Source organism: Python bivittatus, unplaced genomic scaffold (genome assembly GCF_059951505.1).
Source record: "Python bivittatus isolate LINGU-HERP-01145 unplaced genomic scaffold, Pbiv_v1 ctg000840_np1212, whole genome shotgun sequence".
Lineage (NCBI taxonomy): Eukaryota > Metazoa > Chordata > Lepidosauria > Squamata > Pythonidae > Python > Python bivittatus.
The window spans coordinates 18,360,606-18,380,339 of NW_028277113.1; the positions used below are offsets into that span (position 1 = coordinate 18,360,606).

At 38.9% G+C, this 19,734-nt stretch overlaps 1 protein-coding gene across 6 annotated transcripts in view; it reads right to left on the minus strand.

The window, feature by feature from the left end:
• The window catches only part of KIF13A (kinesin family member 13A), a 90,301-nt gene extending 77,372 nt beyond the window's left edge, over positions 1–12,929 (minus strand). For 2 of the 6 annotated variants that reach the window (XM_015888004.3, XM_025166425.2), the window contains exons 1-2: positions 10,605–12,926; positions 10,002–10,095 (exon numbers count right to left, since the gene is read on the minus strand). In XM_015888004.3, coding sequence (XP_015743490.1) covers positions 10,002–10,095; positions 10,605–10,659 — 149 coding nt within the window. In that variant the 5' untranslated portion in view covers positions 10,660–12,926. Of the gene's footprint in view, positions 1–10,001; positions 10,096–10,604 lie in introns of all 6 variants that reach the window. The other 4 variants (XM_088130832.1, XM_007427821.4, XM_015888003.3 and 1 more) reach the window with 4 other exon arrangements.
• Between the last annotated feature and the right edge of the window lie 6,805 nt (positions 12,930–19,734).

The window sequence follows — 19,734 nt, forward strand, 5'->3', positions numbered from 1 at the left end:
GTACCAAGTGTCAGGACAAGAACTTCTATGATAAGGAACTGCTTAAAAACAGCCAGACCCCTCCTGAAATTGCATTTTAAATTGTAACATTACTCCATGACAAGATTGATGAAAACCAGCTGGTCAGAGTCTAATACTTCTAAGTTATAAAATGGGAAACAAAGAGGAGTTAGCAGAGTAAACTGTGTACGTGTGCGTGTGTCAAGCTTACTGCTTTTTACCAGCTATTTTTCTTGCTATCTTTTCTACATAGGGATAGCTTTCTGAAATCAAAGAGCTGCAAGCCAACTTTTAGTAACTATGGCTACTAATTTAGATAATCCCCTTGCTTACATTAGTTGGGAAACCCATGTTGATCCATGATGCATACTTTTAATTAGTAGCTGGAATTGAGAAATGTATTAAAGCAACAACTATATCCAAGCTGTAATTCAATAAATCTATGCAACTGTTGCATTGGACCCTGTTGCTTTCCAAGCTGATTATGCCCACTGGGGACGAAAGTCCTGAGAAGAAGGGTAACGTTTCTTTAGGTTTATCCTAAGGACAGCTCACTTAGAATTCACTGAAATCCAGAGGTGCTTAAACTTTTGCATGCAACTATAGTACTGCTATATGATGGTTGACTGAAAAGTTATGCTCAACCTCCATAACTTTAGTTTAATTAGGGATATGTTAATAAATGAAACAGGAAAATAATTCTTGAAATAAGCTCTTTTGTTACCTGTATTTACTTCTCCATATAATCACCACCATTTGCTACCAACAAAGGCCAAGCTTTTTATAGCCATCATGAAAGAACTCCACACTTTGCCCTTTCAGCCAGGCCCTGACAATTCTTCCAATCTCTTCATTTGAATCAAACGGATACCCATAAAGTATTTCTTCCATTTTGGAAAAAGGTGGAAGTTGCATGGCAACAAGTCTGGCAGTGAGAATTCACAACTTCCTCTTGAGTAGATTGTGAGGTATGAGGCCTAGTGTTTTCATGTTGCAGCAAAATTTTCTTCTTGTGCTTCTGAACGCTACTTAATTGTTGTTTCAAAGTTCTGAGTGTTGCAATGTAGCACTGAGTTGACTGTGGTGCCAGGTTGAAGGAAATCAATGTGAGGAACATAATATGTGACTCCCAAAATGTAATTATGCTGAAACCTGAGGTCTGGGGTTTTTTTCGGTCTCTCTCTTTCTGGTGAAGCTTTGTGATGGTATTCCATGGACCGATGCTTCAATTCTGGGTCATAACAATTAGCCCATTTTGGGGGGGCTATCAAGATGCTGTGAAAAAATTCCTCACCTTTATTCTGATAATGCAACAACAATTGCTGAAAAATTTCAACTCACGAAGCTTTCATCTCTACCATCGGCATGCAAAGAACCTACCTTGCAGACTTTCCAATATTAAGAAACATAAAGAATAGGACCTTTACTTTCCTGTGAAATGTCAAGGTTGATAGCAATTTCCTTTTGACTGATCTGCTGATTATCTTAATCATTTCAACCTTTTTCATGTGAAACACATTAGCTGTCATCACAGGTCTTCCACATTATTCTTAATCACACAAATCAGCTATTCCTGGTTCACCATCTTTATATTTTTTGGCCCAGAAATGCACAATACTCAAGACAACAGAGTAATTACTATAAACAATCTGCATTCAGTGATGAACATCAGTTAGAGAGCCTCTTTTGGCAGTCAAAAATTCAATCATGGCATGTTGCTCAAACAACTGACAAGTACTCACTGCAGCCTTCCATTTCACAAATAACAGCAACACAACCTTTTCTCTCAGCAACTTGCCAAATAAAGTGAAATAAAAGGTGCTAAAGAACACATCAGAGCTTCTAGCATGTCAGTACTCCCATCTATTGGCGACTTATAACATTGGAAGCATCAGTTTTCATTCAACCCTCATTTTGTTGTTCTGTTCTAATCCCACTGACATTAATTTCCATGCTTTTAACTGATTATGTCAATATGAAAGTGATTGTTAGTGCATGTGTTCATCTAGGCCACAATCTTATGTTCATTGAGAACATAATCTTTTTTGGGAACTGCAAGGTTTCAGCATGTCCAATGTTTACGGACTACCTTAATAGTTACACTTGAAATAGAGAATACTGAAATAAGGTTATGATGCTGGCAGATATTTTGTGCATGCATGTAAGTCTCTTTTTGTTAAATACGCCATTTGGTGTTGCTGTTGTACTTTTTAGTAAATTAAATTCTTTTAAGAGTTTAGGGAATGGCTGAATTATATAACTTAACATGTCTGTATGCAGCTGCATGAAAAAGATTATGGTGGGGATAGTGAACATTTCAGCTATTCAAATGGAAACTATATATTGTCTGTGTTATTTGCCGCAGAATGACAACAGTCCCTCTAACAGATTTTCATCAATTTTAGACCAATCTTAACCTGATTTGCATGAAATTGTGCAATTCCAGAGAGATAATACATAGCAGACTTAAATTTAATATTCAAACAATAGTAATTAATAGTTTCGGGAAGGTTGGATTAAATAGAGTGCCACAAAGTTCAGTCAGATTCTGAAACCTTTAACATTTCATAAATAACTTGCATAACGAGATGGCAAAAATATTTATAAAAGATAATGAATACTGAATTTGTACTGTAGCACAACTATCCAGGGAAGTGGTAGGTTTCTTCACTGGATCTGTTCAAGAAAAGGTTGAATAGCCATCCTGCAAGAATCTGAATCCCTGTACTGAGCAGAGATTGGAATCCATGATCTAAATGGTCCCTTCCAACTCTATAATTCTGTATATTTAAATTTTTCAATTTTGCCCTTGTCCGCCTAAAGTTATTTTATGGATGTGCATAGTTGTATGCATACATTATAAATAATTACATTTGGTTAGCTTAATCTTCTCATCAAAAGTAAAGAAATAACAACAATGGGCACAAACAATCTTTCTGAAGAATTCATGAAATAATATCTGATGGATATTAAAATTTTCTAAGTGAAAAGCCTCCAGCACTGCTGATACAAATCATAGAATTCTTAAGAAAGCAGGAAAACCCAAGCTGAAAATACTTGTAATGTGATTATGCTAACTTATTTCTGCTTGGTCATAGAAAGTCAAATTTTCTTTAAAAACACACAGAGTGTGTGAAAAACATAAGGCTACAAATACATACTGATAGTCCTCGCTTACCAACTGCCTATTCAGCAACTGTCTGAAGTTAAGACAGCGGTGAAAAAGGAGATTTATGACCGGTATTCGAAGTTGCGGCCGTTGCAGCATCCCTGCAGTCATGTGGTCACAATTCAGGTGCTTGGCAACCAACACACATTCACAACAGTCACAGCTTCATATGATCACCATTTGCAACCTCCACAGCTGGCTTTCCAGAAGCAAAGTCAATGGGGAAGCCAGCAGAAAGTCGCAGTCATGTGACATCATGCTTAACGACTACAGCTGGAACTGATGTTGCAAGTCGGTGCAGTCACGTGATTTTTCACTTTATGACCGCATCACTTAGCGATGGAGTTGCCAATCCCAACTGTGGTCAGTAAGTGAGGACTACCTGTACTGTTCATCTTGAAGATATTATGATTGTTGATACTAATAATCAACAAGTCCCTGAAATGCCAGTCCTTACATAACTAACCTCATCATAAAACACAGCACAAGGGAAGCATAAGAGCTGGCTTAGAGAACCCCAAAGTTTACACAAGTATGAAAAATATTTTAATAACCTTAAAAAGGGGGAAATCTAAGACAACACAATAAGAATTGAACATGCCCAGTGGCTATGGAATATTGACTCACAACTGAAGAGGCAAGGGAGCCTGGAAAAAAACTAAGGCTGGCAAAAGCACTGGATTCACAACATTTCCCACAGCCTCTAATTAAAATGTGGAACCTCCCAAACAGCTGGGGTACCAGGTAATTCCAGCAGAGGGACTTTCCTTTCAAAAATTGCTATTCTGTAGAAATAGATAAAATGTTCAACCAGAAAGATTGCTGTAGATTTAATTTGCTTTCTGTATAGTATAATTCTCGGTATCTCTCTATACAAGTTATAGAATTGGGTATTAAACCTTCAGTTTTTATTCATCCATCAGACTGTTCATGAAGTTAACAATTTATTCCAAAACAAAACCTGTAACATTAAGTTGAAATATGCAACTAGTCTTTTTTTAATAGACTTTAAGGCAAAGAGCAAGTCATTTTGGAGCAGACCAGTACCATCTTGTAGTCTGCTTGGGGGACTGCATTTTCTTTTGCAATTTATAATGTTCACCACTGAATATATGATTTTTAATAACACTGTAATATCAAGGAAGCTTTATCCATTTAATCTTTTTTTTAAAATAAATTCTGATTTTATTTACCTTCTGTGAAATTATTTCCCAGGCTGGGGTAGGCTGAATCCTCTACCTATGTGCCTCTACGCTATACAACCAGGAGTTAGCATTAAAAATTATTTCAACTTTTGTATTTTTAACTTTTAATCACCATAACCAGCAGTACAGGGTATCAGAGCCCTATTTCTCTCAGAAACTTGGGTCGGGGGTATATTCCACATGAGGTACCCCCTGCAAGTTAAGAAATGGCAGTTGTTACAAAACTGATACATGGTTCACAGATACATGTTTATATAAAGAGTAACACCCTTGCCCAAAGAGTTTGCCACCTAAATTTCCAAAATACATATTTGCAATATCCCATTGTGTATCAAATACCATACACTGGCTAGAAGCAATAAGGGTCACAATTAAGGCTTGGGTGTTGATCTGCCATCTTCGTTATTAATATAAATTAATCTTCTTCACTGATAAATCAATGTCTGTGTTTCAGGAAGATATATTTCATTCCCTATGGTGGAAATTTTTAGAGCAGGATTTCTATCACTGTGGTTTTTCAATCCAATTTTTAATTTCTTTAGGGAAGGAGAATGCCAAAGCCGTTTTAAAGAGAAGGAAGGAAGGAAGGAAGGAAGGAAGGAAGGAAGGAAGGAAGGAAGGAAGGAAGGAAGGAAGGAAGGAAGGAAGGAAGGCGCGCGCGCGCAAGCTATACTGAGTTTGAAACTTGAATTTAAAATTTCTTGTGGAAAAAATAGGGATGTACTCCAGCAAGATGTCTGTGGTTTTTCAATCCAATTTTTGTCTATCCAGATATCCAAGAATCCTACAAAAGCCTTTAGTTTGGACTAATCTAATGCTTTTCTGTCACCTCTCTTGGAGGGTGCCAACACGCCCATCTTAGAATAGCATTATATTCAGAACCTTGGGTCTGATGTAATAGACACAGTTGGTCATATGCTCTTTTAATATTGTCAATACAGAAATTAGAGGACTTGCTTGCCTTTGATTCAGGGCAAAGAGTCAGAGATAGTGGAAGAACAACATGTAATCTTTTTGTTCTGGATGTTAACAAATTAAGGGTTTTTTTGGTTTTGTTTTGCTTTTTGCTATTGCAAGTAACCGTTTTAAAGAGAAGGAAGGAAGGAAGGAAGGAAGGAAGGAAGGAAGGAAGGAAGGAAGGAAGGAAGGAAGGAAGGAAGGAAGGAAGGAAGGAAGGAAGGAAGGAAGGAAGGAAGGAAGGAAGGAAGGAAGGCGCGCGCGCGCAAGCTATACTGAGTTTGAAACTTGAATTTAAAATTTCTTGTGGAAAAAATAGGGATGTACTCCAGCAAGATGTCTGTGGTTTTTCAATCCAATTCTGTCTATCCAGATATCCAAGAATCCTACAAAAGCCTTTAGTTTGGACTAATCTAATGCTTTTCTGTCACCTCTCTTGGAGGGTGCCAACACGCCCATCTTAGAATAGCATTATATTCAGAACCTTGGGTCTGATGTAATAGACACAGTTGGTCATATGCTCTTTTAATATTGTCAATACAGAAATTAGAGGACTTGCTTGCCTTTGATTCAGGGCAAAGAGTCAGAGATAGTGGAAGAACAACATGTAATCTTTTTGTTCTGGATGTTAACAAATTAAGGGTTTTTTTGGTTTTGTTTTGCTTTTTGCTATTGCAAGTAACCTGCATCACTGTATGTTGGATATGCCTAAAGGAATCATCTTTATACTATTTAAGGTATTTTTGTCCTGACTGTTGCATCATTATTGCTTTTATATCTAACTGTATCTTAACTTCACACATATTTAACTGGAAGTAGATACAGAAAAACGCTGTTAACAGTGAGATGCTTGCTCTTTTTTAACTGAACTGTATCTCCAAAGTTTGCAAAACAAACATACTTTCTTTTGCTAGATCCATTTCCATATAGGCAAAAATGCACATTTTTAGCTATTCAGAACCTCAGGAGAAAATGTTCTATGAAACCAAGAAAATAATAACAGAAGGTCTAATTTTTAAAAGCTTTATTTAAACTGAGATTTCCCCCTAAAAATGCTGAAAAAAATCTACTGTAATATTTCTGAATAGGAATCATGTCCAGAAAAGAAGCTTTTCTGGATATGATCCTTATTTTAATATCTTAAATAGTATTGCCAAAGATCTGCCATCTTAGGACCTGGGTTTTAATAATTCATAATTTCAGAATAACACTCTCCTGATTAGTATCTCAGCCACCATCTGAGACAAATGCAACATGGATAATGCGTAAATGTTTGTTTCTATTTAATATTTTAATATTTTATAAACTGAAAAAAATTGAACAGGATAAGCAATTTAAGACAACTCAGAATCAATTTTTTTTACAGTTTTCTATAAATAAAGGCAAAGGATGCAGTCAGCTGTTATTCCATCCGCTCTCTCCGGCAGGTGATATTAAGAGGGCCTGCATAGCAGCTTCTTTCTGGCTGATAATATGTTGGATAAGGAAACAGTTGGTATCTGTCTCATTTCACCAGACACTCCATTTAGATAAGATCCAGTTGAGGGTTTTACAATGAACTACTAGCTCACCAGAGCTATAACCTTTACCTATTAACTTGCTCTAAGGCTTGAAGCTATGATAAATAAAGCCACATCAGCCACTATAAATGGCATATATTGTTTCTAGTGAAAAGATGGTTTAAAAAACATTGTAATTAAAAAAAAATCTAAATACAGCATTTAAAAAAAACTGCATAACATATAATCTACCAAAATATAAACGATTTAACTCATTGCAATTAGGAATATGCAAACCATTTTAAAATCAAAATATTTCAAGTCCAAAATAGATTGCATCAATCACCCTAGAAATATTTAAAGTTTGAAATAGCCCTGTTTCAACCTTAAAGCACTTGTTTTGAACTTGGAAAGAATTCTTCTGGGTTTGAAACATTTCCAGATTGGTCTGAATAACCCACCTTGATACGGGGTGTTTCAACTCAAAATACTTTGCACATCCCTACTTGAAATGGTCATTTCAACCTCTACAGTGGAAAATGTATAAAACAATTAGGACTTAAAGACATACAAATTATTACATTACAATGGGACTTTTTTGGTTGGGGAATTTCATGTTATCAGCTTGATTCTATGCAAGAACCAGCATGGTGTAATGGTTAAAAGTGGACTCAGAGCGGGGAGACCAGATTCTAGTCTTCCCTTAGACATGGGAGCCAAATCAATGTTAGGCTCTGTGACAAGTCAGCTGAACCCCCCCCCCCTTTCACATTGTGCATCGATAAGCTTTGTTTTAAGAACTAGGTGAGCGAAGTACAAAACAAGTTGCATGGACCATGCAACTAAGCAAGACAAACAGTAAGAAGTGATAGTATCTTGGTTCTATGTAGAACTGGACATATTTAAGATTACCTTTACTATTTTTGGATATATCTAATTCTAGATGGGATTGGACTATAGCTTCATTAGGCTATTAATAACAAATGAGAAACTGCAACTAAATCAGTGGATAGATGAGAATCTTTTAGTAATATCAGGTCTGATGTGAGAGGACTTCTGGATCCATCATTGTTCCTGGGCTGATAGCCACTGTGGCTCAAAAAATTACCACTCAGCTTTGGGTGGTACTTCACTGGAGCTGTTTCTAAAGCAGGTATATATGTAATTGCCAAATACCGGCTGCTTTGAAAAATAGTTGGAACCTGTGGCTGGTACAAAATGCAGCCAGACTTAATATTGTTATGATATTCTGGAAGCTCTGATTCACAACCTACTTCCATTTGAAGTTCTATCAAAGGAGAGATAGAGATTTCTCATTAGTGAACAGTAGACTCTGCAGTTGTCTCCTATAAGAGTCCTATCTTGCTCTCTCTTCTGAAAAAGCTGTAAAGCAAGTGTTTAATTCACCTGTTGCATTGTTTCACAATGGTTTCATTGTGGTTTATTTCAATCTATTAGACTGCATTGTATATGTTTTCAGCACAGTATAAGCTACTTGGAGAGCTACTTGCAGGCATAATCAGTAACATGTAACAACTAAAATTTGTATGAACAAGCATTTCACATCACCTTGCAATCTCCTCCAGCACTTGCAAAAGTTGGTACAGTTTCTGTAAAATACTATACTTGTGCAGAAGCTCCTTCTAACTCTTTTAGTAGCTGACCTGGAAGACTCTTCTGCCAATTCTGAGCGTCAGAGGAGCTGCAGGATGCTGCAGAACACAGCAACACAATATGGCCACTTCATTTCACTGTGAAAAGTGAAGGAGCCATGTTGCTTCATAAAACAGATTCTAGAGCGGGCTTCTCTTCACTTTTCATTGAAGCGTCCTCTTGAAGCCTTACAGTTAATACATTCAGATGTCACTGAAATCTACATTATAGTGACTTGCACTCCTAGTATAATGTTGTATGTTAGTCATGGCAGTCCATGCCATGACTACCATACAACATTATACTAGGCAACTACTGAGTGTTGTTGCATTGACATAGAGGACTGTGTCTCAATTGCTCAAAAGAATAATCAACCTGATCCAATTCAAATGGATCTGATTTAGAAAACTGATTTGATTTGATGAATCAAGATTCAGAAAAATCAATCCAATTCAGCTATTAGAGCTTAATTGGGTCAATTTGATTTGGATTTCCATTTGAATAAAAACTTTTTCTGTGCACATGCAGAAGCTTTGAAATAATTTAAATAGATGTGAAGGCATCCATTTTGGCCTTCTGATTTGATTTGGAAAGCTAATTCAACTGGGAGAGTCAAATTAATTGCCTTCAAATAAAATCTCTGAATCGAAGTTTCACATAGCCCTAATATTTCCCTTTATTTCCCGAAGCAAAGTCCTGATATAACAAATACTGGAATATAAGTAATACAAGAAGCTCTAAAATTATACAGTTCCCTAACACAACAAATCTTCACTTATCTCCCTTCTCCATAACTAAGATATGTAACTTTGAAAAAAATAAGAGTTTCCTTTTTATGAGAAAGCTGTAACTCAGATCCACTGAATAAAAACATGCATAGAGTCAAATTCATATTATAGTCAGGAGATCACCATCAAAAATTAGAAAATGTAAATTTTCCTTCTGCGTCTCTGCTGCATAAATCCTTCTTCTGACCCCGAAATGAAGGGAAAAAATCTGATCTATTTTTAAAGTCCGATGCACTGGTATTTTGGATGATTTCCAATTGCTCTTTTCAGGGCTTTATAAATAAATGCCAGATATACTCTCACAACTGAAATAAACCACAATTAATAAGGAATCCAGGAGATGCATCTGCACATATTTATGTACATTTGCATTTAGCCCCAACAGCATCGATTACTGCCTGAAATTCTAAATATCTTGCTTTCAAATCAACCCCAAATACCATGAACACACTAATGCAAATCATTTAAAAGATAGCATTAATAACTTTTTGCTCACGCAATTCAATACTCAGTTGCAGGTTAAATGATGTTATTCTATTTTGTACCTGCATGACCCAGAGGAGGATCATGACCAAAACCACTATTTTCCTGAACCCCATGTTACAGAAGCAGCTGTTGCTCACACAACAAAAGATGCTGATCAATCACCGAATAAAGATTTCTTGACTTGACAAGTAACAACAGTGCATATTCTCTTGTTTGAGAACACAGGTTTGGATTTGTTCTTTACCTGTTTTCTCCTTGCTTGTTGTTTGAAGGTGGAGGATGCAACACGGTCTGATTCCCTTCCATTTCCACAATACACTTGGTATTCAACTCTAGCTCTGGAATGTAACACAGGGGACTTCAGAACTTTCTCTCCCCGAATGATATGCACTTCATCTCTAGCCAGCAGAGCTTTTCCTGTTTCTTTCTCATGTCTAGAAAACAATTCCCGTTTACAACTAGAAGTATAGGAAACGAGATGGGCGTTGTTCTCCAAAATACTGTATTGAGAGGAGTACGGGGAGAACCCCAGCAAGACATTCAAGATTTCTATTATACAGCTCCAGACCCGCACACCGCACCACTTGAGCTTCATTTCGCAGGTCTGCACTCAAGCCTGCTTCCCAGGCTCCTGCCGCTTCAAAGAGTTTGCTGAAGTCGGGACAACCCCCCCCCCCCGCCCCGCGAAAGGCTGCAACTCTGAACCTTTGCTTTCCCCAACCCTTCTGCAAACAAGTGCATTCTGCAAAGAGTCTGCCCGAGGAGGAGGAGGACGGGGGGCGAAGGAGGGGATCAGTCAGGGACTGAGAGGTGAGCGTGATCGCTATTCTTCCATCGGATTTATTACCTCGCCTGTTCATGGGCCGGACTCTGACGGCCACTTTCACCTTGGTATCCGACATCTTTCCCGGCAGCGGGGGTGAGTCGTCCCCGCAGAAGCGAACGCGGTTCCCGAGTCTCCCTTCACACAACCCCGCGCCTCAAAGCCGCGGCAGGAGCTCCCAAGGACTCTCCCGCAGCCGCTCAGGCAGCGGGAGGAGCGCGGCGCCGACGAGGGTCATCCCGGCCCGGGGGGAAAAGTCAGGAGAGCCGCCACAGAGCTGAAGAGCAGCCACCGAAGAAGAGTTTCCCAGAGACGCCAAGGCAGCCTCCTTGCTTCAGCCTCGCCTGCGCGACGAGCTCCGCCGCCGCAGCTGCTGCCGCCTCCTCTCCCCCGCCACCGCCATCTTCCAGCCTCCGCGGCGGCGGCGGCGCCCGGCGGCTCCTGCCTTCGTCCCTCTCCCCCGTTGAGATTCCGGGGCCGGGGGGGAGGGGGCAGCGACGGCCAATGTCGGAAATACCCGAGCGACTTCGCCCCGCAGAAGCGACAGGGAGTCCACCGCACAGCCAACTGCCGAAGGACGGCTAAGAGTCATGCGCGAGCTTTCCCAGGCCGCCAGTCGGGAGGGCAGCTGGCGCAAGCGCACTCGAGGGCGTACAAGTCTGGAGAGCTCCTCTCCTGTTTTCCAGGGGATGGCTGGCGGTGTCAAGTTTGAAAAGAGGGGTGGGCGGTGACGGAGAGCTCACGCCGCGCGGCAGAGCAGCAAGTTTAAGGCAAGGGAGGCTGATGCTGCAGCTGGCGTGTTTTGGCGTACGGTGGAGACAGGGACGTGGACGGGCGTGAAATACCGCAGGAGCGATTGCCGGTTTGGAGGAAGAGTGTGGAATCTGGAATAGTTGAAAGGACACAATTCCCGTCTACTCAGGATCCATGCTGTGCTGTTTGTTTCGTTTCAGCCACGACTCGCCAGGACTAATAATTCGCTTAATAAATCCCCGTGCGGCACTAGTCCAAGTTTTTGAGATCACGGAACCCTCTTTAGCCCTGTCTGCAACAAAGGAACCATTACGAAAAAGAAATCAGCCCCTCTTCTGCTTTCTTCTCTCCCCTGCTTCTCCACCTTTCAGTCTCCTTCACTCCCCTGGGTCCGCCGCTTCTCGTGTCCAACTTCCCTCCTCCGGCTAGAAGGGGTGGGTTAAATTTATTTATTTTTTTTTGTCCAACAAGGAATGCTTGGAGCCCCACCCGCCGGATTTCTCTTACACTCAACTGCTGTCAAGCTTTTTTTCCCTGCTGGTAAAGTAGCCTAAAGCAGCGGAGAATGGGGTGGTCAGGCAAAAGGAGGGACTTGGATTGTCCTTTAATAGCAGGACAAATGAATGTAGACCTCCCATTAACCCTCAACTCTGACATACTGGGAGGACAGTGTGGGTTCTTCCCCTTCCTAAATACTGTATGCACCTGAAATGTTGCTCAGTTTTGTTATAGAGTGTGTAAATCCCAGCCTGAGCCCTAACTGTTTGGTGTATTGGTTAAGGTGTTGGCCTAGAAACGAGGAGACAGTGAGCTCTAGTCCCCCCGCTTAGGTGTGAAAAACCGGCTGGATGACTTTGGGCCAGTCACTCTCTCTCAGCCCAGCTCATACCACAGGGTTCCTCTTGTTGCGTGGAAAGTAGAAGGAGGAAGGATGTTTGCAGCCTTGAGGAGGGATAAAAATCTTTAAAGCTGTTACAGTAATTATTATGCCATGTTGTTTTACCTAAAAATTTTATGAAAAGTCTTTTCTTGTCTATGACTAATAAAGTCTAGAGTGCCTCAAATGCTCTATTTTGACCCTCGCCATCAATGTGACATGGCATAGTACATTACGTGAACTAGGCCAGTGGCTAGGTCTGCCTGCTGTACACAACGATATGTTCTGATTTGTTTGTGGCTAAGTATGATCTGATTATAGCTTACTTCTTTATGAAAAGGCCACAACAGCTTGTTCAGTACATTGTGGTTAAAAAGTGGACTTTGCATGATGAATCTATAAATCAGACTGCCTATGGACTCAACACAGTGAGTTTCTTGTGTCTGGCCCTAATAATTTGCATGCTGTGCAGTCATGTCAATTAGTAAAACCATGGTTTACATGACTTTGTGTATTCTGTGAATTCAGCCAGTTGAGGCTTATTCAATAAATAGTAAAGGAAAGCACAGCCTAGAGCACAAAGTGAACATAGCTTCTGTTTTATTAATACATTTCAGTTATTATATTGAAGGGTACTACTGACAGGACCCTAGGTATCCTGCAGTGTGGTATCATCGCAATCACAATATTGGACCAGGACTGAGGAGGTTAAAACTCAAGTCCATCCTCAGCCATGGAAGCTCACTGGGGGATTTCAATCTGTTGCTGTCACTAGACCAACCTACCTCACAGGGTTATTATGAGGAAAAACTGGAAGAGGAATACTATGTAGAATGCCTTACACTTCTAGAGCAGTGTTTCTCAACCTCAGCAACTTTAAGATGTGTGGACTTCAATTCCCAGAAATCCCATGTGTTCTGACTAGGGAACTCTGGGAGTTGAAGTCCACACATGTTCAAGTTGCTGAAGTTGAGAAACACTCCTCTAGAGGAAAAGCAGGATATATTGTTTAACTGCATCAGCCATCAAAATGATGGAGTTATTTTCCCAAATTACCTTATTGAAATAGAGAAAAACTAAAAGAAAAGGAGGAGTGTACTTGCACGTGTTCGGACTTCAAGCTCAGTTCTAATACACATGGCTGGATCAGGTATTTTTCTGCCTGAACCATAAATTGATGTCCCCTTCCCCAGCTCCATGTACCAGAAGCAACTAGGATGGCAGGTGGAATCAAGTGCCAGCAGCCCAAATAGTATATACAGTTCAATTATCTAATATCTCAGTGTCTTTCCCTGCCTTCCAGGCTCTCGTGGCCACTTCACTCTTTCTGACACAAGCACTAGTTCTGCTGATACAAACAATTCTTGGGCTAACTATTAGCTTAGATCTGACACAGTCATTAAAACACATTAATGGTGCTATTTGTCCCTTGAAGCCATGCATTTCGGTGGGCAAGGAAATCTGGTTAGGCTTTATGGTTTATTAAAATAAATGCATATGTGATTCTCTGAAACAATAGGAAAAGTTACATTATTTAATCAATACTGTATCAATTCCATGCATGCCCCGATGGTGGTATGTTCTATGATAGGCAGTCAAAGAAGTAAGTGTGTGAGAGAAATGAGCATACTGAGATTCACATCAGGCTATTTCCTACTATTGCAAAGCATAATGATTGGGTGGTCATTATTCTTATTCTGCTCTGTTCACTTTTAATTCTCATTTCTCTGTTCTGGAACTGGAAAATAAATTGCTGGCGCTGTAAAGCATTTAGCAACTCGTTTTCAGTTGGTGATATATTCAACACAAATGAGCGTGAACTATAGAGAAAACAAGACTTCCATTATTTGCCCCTCCTTAAAATCATCCACTCTCCATCATTATGACAAAAGAATGTCTGGTATGCAAGTATGGCTGAAACAGATCCCCATCGTTTAGTTATAAACATGGATTCTGAACTGAAATCAGGGATTTCTGACAAAAGAGGCCAACTTCTAAAAAGCCTTAGGAATTTAGGACAAATGTATTGCTTAAATATATAGTTTTCAAAGATACTATCTGAAATCATATACACGGTACAAAAGCATAGCGTTTTGTATTTCAAGATAATCTATGTGTTCAAGTCTTGTTTAGAAAAAATAATGACGCCTTTCTATAAAAGGAAAGCCCATTGGTGTACCATTGTGAATTTGTATAAAAATAATAAATTCTAACATAATGGACAGATATCCAATTCCACAGAACTATACCAAAAAAAAAAAAAAGTCCTTATATTATAATGCCTTTATACAATCTCTGGAGTGACCACAGTTGGAATGCTGTGCACAGTTATAACTATAGCTTACAAAAGATTCCACAGAGATGGAGAAAATGCAGAAAGAAGCAATCAGTGTAAACAAAATTGGTGGATCAACCCCTTTAGAAAAAAGTAAAAGAGGATTTCAAATTACTCATATTTTGGTATAAATAGTAGGACCAGGTTTTCCTGTGAAGCTGGGTGGTGGAAAATGTAGTTAAGATGGAAGCAATTCTTCATTTCAGCATATTGCCAGGGATGTAACCTGCTACCATAATTCTGATGATCTGAAAAGGAAATTAGAGGAATTTGCAAAGGCCACAAATTATTGTTCAGTATTAGACCCAGTTGGAGAGCCAGTTTGGTGTAGTGGTTAAGGCACCAGGCTAAAAACCAGGAGACCAGGAGTTTTAATTGTGCCAAGCCAGCTGTGTGACCCTGGGCTAGTCACGTTCTCTCAGCCTAGGAAGAAGGCAAGGGCAAACCACTTCTGAAAAACCTTGCCAAGAAAGTTGCATGGACTAGTTTGCATTTGCCAGGACTGAAAAACTGACTCAAAGGTACACACACACATATATACATATAAATACACCTGCACAGACAGAGAACCTTGGAGGTAAGATGAAGGAAGAGTTCCCCAATGGGAGTCTTGCAACCCCAGCATTAATACTGCAAAACTCTCTTCACAATGTTTTCTTGCATCACAGCTGAGTTGGAGAGCTACGGAAGAGCTCCCATGTTAAAAGAACACAGGGCACAACGCTTGTTTCAGATTAGTGCAAATTTTACATGTGGAAGGGCCCTGTAATTGATTGCTTCACTTTGTAAGAACTTCTGGAGTCAATTTCCCTTGTTGCCCATCATTCTAAATGAACAATCTGGCGATTTAGATTGTCCACAAATCTAATCATCTTCTTCATTTCTTGAACATGGATAATAATTTCACCATATCTAATGAAGGGGAGACTAATTAAGGTAAAAGTATTACAATAGCAATGTTACATCATTTGCAATCATGTTTCAGGCAGGATTTTGTTTGTGATTTGTTCTGACTTTAATTTTGCTCTCTGTAAACCTTTGGAACAAAGCAGACTACATTGCTACATTGTATTCCATGTGACTGTGATGTCCCTGAACTGGAAAGAGAGGGAATACATTTATTCTCAATGAAGGATGGCAGTTTTTAAGCCAGTGTGTCTCAACCTTGGCAACTTTAAGCTGTATGGACTTCAACTCCCAGAATTCCCCAGCCAGCAGTAAGTCTGTTGCAGTCACATGATGTCTTGCTGAATGACTGCATGGCTTAGCAACAGAGTTGCTGGTCCCAATTGCGATTGTTAAGTGAGGACTACCTGTAATTCCTTTGAGAAAATAATGTTAGGATTCCAGAGTGGTAGCTATATTCTTCGTTTGCAGCAAAAAAGCAAAACAAGAAAACTAAACAGGTGGGAGGGCAATTTTATTATTACATATCCTTTTGGGGGTAATGTCCATTTCATTAAATGAAGGGATATCTGTGAAATTTTCTAGGCACAAACAGTTGTAGTAGGGTGGGGATATGAGGAGAAAAAGACAGAATGTTGAGAATAAGTAGAATTGCTTTAGGGGCCCAGAGACCTAGAAACAAAACTTATTTATTTATTTATTTCAATTTAGACAGTGCTGGACTCCAAATGACTCTGGGTGGTTCACAAATAATAACATTAAAAACTCATCAAAACCAAAACCAAGATGGGATCTGGGCACAATATACAGACCAAAAAAAAAAAAATAGCAAACACACCCAAGAAGGCCCCTGTCTCACCCCAAGGCCTGGGGGAACAACTATGTCTTCAAGACTTTACAGAATCCCAGCAGGGTAACGGTTAGAGATAATGGCTATAATTAAAGTCATGATATATTTTCTGGTCCATCCTGTGCAGCATAACTGTTAGCTTAGAAAGAACATCAACATGGTTCAAAATTAATAGGCAGTTGAATTCATTGTTTGATCTGAAAAAAGAAAATGCTTAATTGTGAGGAGGGAAAAATGTCATAGTGTTTCATATTTGTCTTTAGCATACAAACCGAACTACTAATAACTACTATCCAGCAATGGATCTTAAATTAGCTGTGTCAATTCATGGTACAAAGGGAAATTTCAACATAATCAGGGCAGTTATCATGAACTGACTGTTGTGGCAAAAGTAGATCTTCCATTCAGTTCCATATGGTAGCTACATTATCTATCTATCTATCTATCTATCTATCTATCTATCTATCTATCTATCTATCTATCTATCTATCTATCTTGCAAGGGGTTGAGAAAGAGCTGAGAGCTTTGGCATGGGCCTATGAAGAGAATGGAGACGGGGGGGGGGTCTATAAAATAAACCATCAAATATTTGTTTTCAGTAGGAGGCATGGACTTCCCCTTTGTGACATTTTTTCTTACCTGTCCCCAAATTTTTTAAAAAGGGCCAATATTTTTGGTCCCTCCTACTCTGAAGGGCTCTGAAAGCCACAAATATAGGAATGCTGGCAAGCTGAATGTGATTCCAAGGCTGCACTTTGTTATCCCTGCTTTACAGTATAGACTTTTAGAGTGAAAGACTTTCTAGCAGAAGTATGAAAATTAAACCTCATGACTTACTTAAAATGAAAACAAAATTCAAGACATCCAATCACAGTTCTCTGGCATCAAATCTCTTTTGGCCTGGAGCTACTAAATGAATCAAATGCTGCTGTGGTTATTTATAGGTTATTTAAAAAATAACCACAATACATTTTTGTGGATGTAGGCAATATGCATACAATAGCCCAAACTGTGTACAAACCTTTCTCCTGCCTCTTGAAATCAATTTGTTGACCTTTATTTTACCTTTCAGTATATGGAGCCAGTGACATTATCAAAAATACTTCTTCATCCCATCTGTTTTGGAAGGCACTGTAATATTTTATTAAAGCTTTACTTCTGCAATTGAACATGAAGATAGTTTTCTGATAGTCCATTGTATCATGTCCATGTTGATATGAAGCATATTTTTTTTTGCCAGAAGTAGGATATTTGACTGCCAACTTTTTTTTCCAAAAGCCAAAGGGGAAAAAAGAAAACATTATTTTTATCCTAATTCCATTCCTGTTCTAACTGCAACATGTCAGATGGTAAATTTTGTACAAATCATGGGAGGGATCCAGAAATTAGCTTCCGGTGAATCAAAACATTTTCTTCTATTGGCAAAAGGATCCAAGATCTAATAGCAGTTTCCTCTGAAAGTAGGGGTTGGGGCACAAATTGCCCTGAGTTCTACTTTATTGTTTCTCTATTCAAGGGAACATCCCAGCCTTCCAGATTATATATTTGTGGGCATAAGAGCTGCAGGAAAAGATGGGGAAATGACAAATATTGCCTTCCCTCATTCTTCCACTCAGAACAACTCTGGACCCAATTCAATAATTTGACTCAGTATTTTTTTTCCATGTGGATTTCCAAGAATATGATGTTTTTATAGCCTCTCATGAGTTTTTCATATGTAACTGTTTTAATTTACCTAAGAATGCTATGTAAAATCAAAGTTCCACCAGATTAACCAATGAACAAAGCACTGCATTTTTTTTAACCCCCCAGGAGTGGAAAATACTTTGTTATCACAGATTCTTTAAGTTCATCTCACAAAATCATTTATATATTCTTGTTAAGAAAACAGCAGTAGCAGTATGTCTTGTGTCGTGAGGAATATGTTTGCTCTCTGTTGTTATGAATCCGAGATACCTAGCAATGTCAAGGCTGAAAAAGCAAGTAGCTAAGCAAGATTGGGCCAAGTTGGTACTTTGATGGTAGATCACAGAGAATAACCTAGCTGCACACTAAACTGGAAAACTGGAAAAAAAAAATCTGGAAGAAGACAGTGGCAAACTACTTGCCCCCAAACTCCATGGGTACATTAATGAAGTTATTTAAAGTTGATCTTGAAGGAAACTTATGTTCGCTTTTTGTTAGGCTTAAGTCAGATATATATTAGCTACAACCATGTGTATTTTTGGGTTGCTTTTTTTTTTTTAAATGGTCTTTGAGACTGTTACATTTCAAAGGAAAAGATGGGGGGGGGAGCGCAGAATGCTTAACTTCCATTAGCCTTTTTTCCCACTAAAAGTGGGTCTCCAACAGTTGTTTTATTCTCTGAAGAAAATTATCTGGATGTTCATTGCATGAAAGCAACCCTAAGGGACAATGGTGAGCAGAAAAATAGCCTCATAGAAAATGGCCAAACTTTCCTTGTTTTGGTTTTTTGTTCCCATTTAAATGGAACTCATGGTTCTGAAGGCTGTGTGTATTTGTGTTTCTTATATATATACACAGTTAATGCTTTTAGATATACATTACATACGTACATATACAGTACATCAAAGAAACATATTACTGTGCATAATGTTATATATTTTGTTCACACCCAAAGAAAGGAATACATAGTGTAAAACATAACTCTGCATAATGTGTAGTTTGTCCCTTACACTGATCATATAATTGGTTTAAACAGCAATCTTACACAAATACAATAAAATTCTGGCTTATTTTATTATGGGAAAAATATGTTATTTAATCAACTGAATATGTACCCCTTTTATAGATAAATATGGAAAAATAATTAGTAACTGATGGTGATATCTACTGTAAAACAAAAATAAAGCTTGTCTATTCTATGAAAGATATACTGCAGCTGGCACAGAATTATTTTAAAAACTTTGCAAACATGCAGGTTCGCACTAGTTTAACTAGTTGCAAGGTGTGTGACAGACATTAGCACAATGGCATGGAAATGAATCATCCTCATGCCTCAACTAGCTGTGAACATGTCACTCCATTGCCTTGTTTTGTTCTACTTCAAATACTTTGCATGATGATACCGCAGAACATTTAGTGAAGGCACCGATTCCCAGGATAACTAACAAATCTCATTTTCCCTGATGTTTCTTGGGTCAATCTTGGTTATAAATCAGTCTTTCTTAACTTCCAAATGCGTGAAAATGTCACCTTCCAGAAGCCTCAATTACACTGGCTAGAAATATTGGGGTTGGCACCCTCCACATTACTAGAGGGTATCAGATCAGGGAAAACTAACATAAATCCGAATTGTTTTTTGATGCAGAAGTTGTCTTTTGTTTTGTTTTAAGAAACCCTAACTTTCTGGTGTAGGGGATCAAGCAGTCTAGCTTTGTACCATCAATAACCCGAGAGAAACTCATCCTGT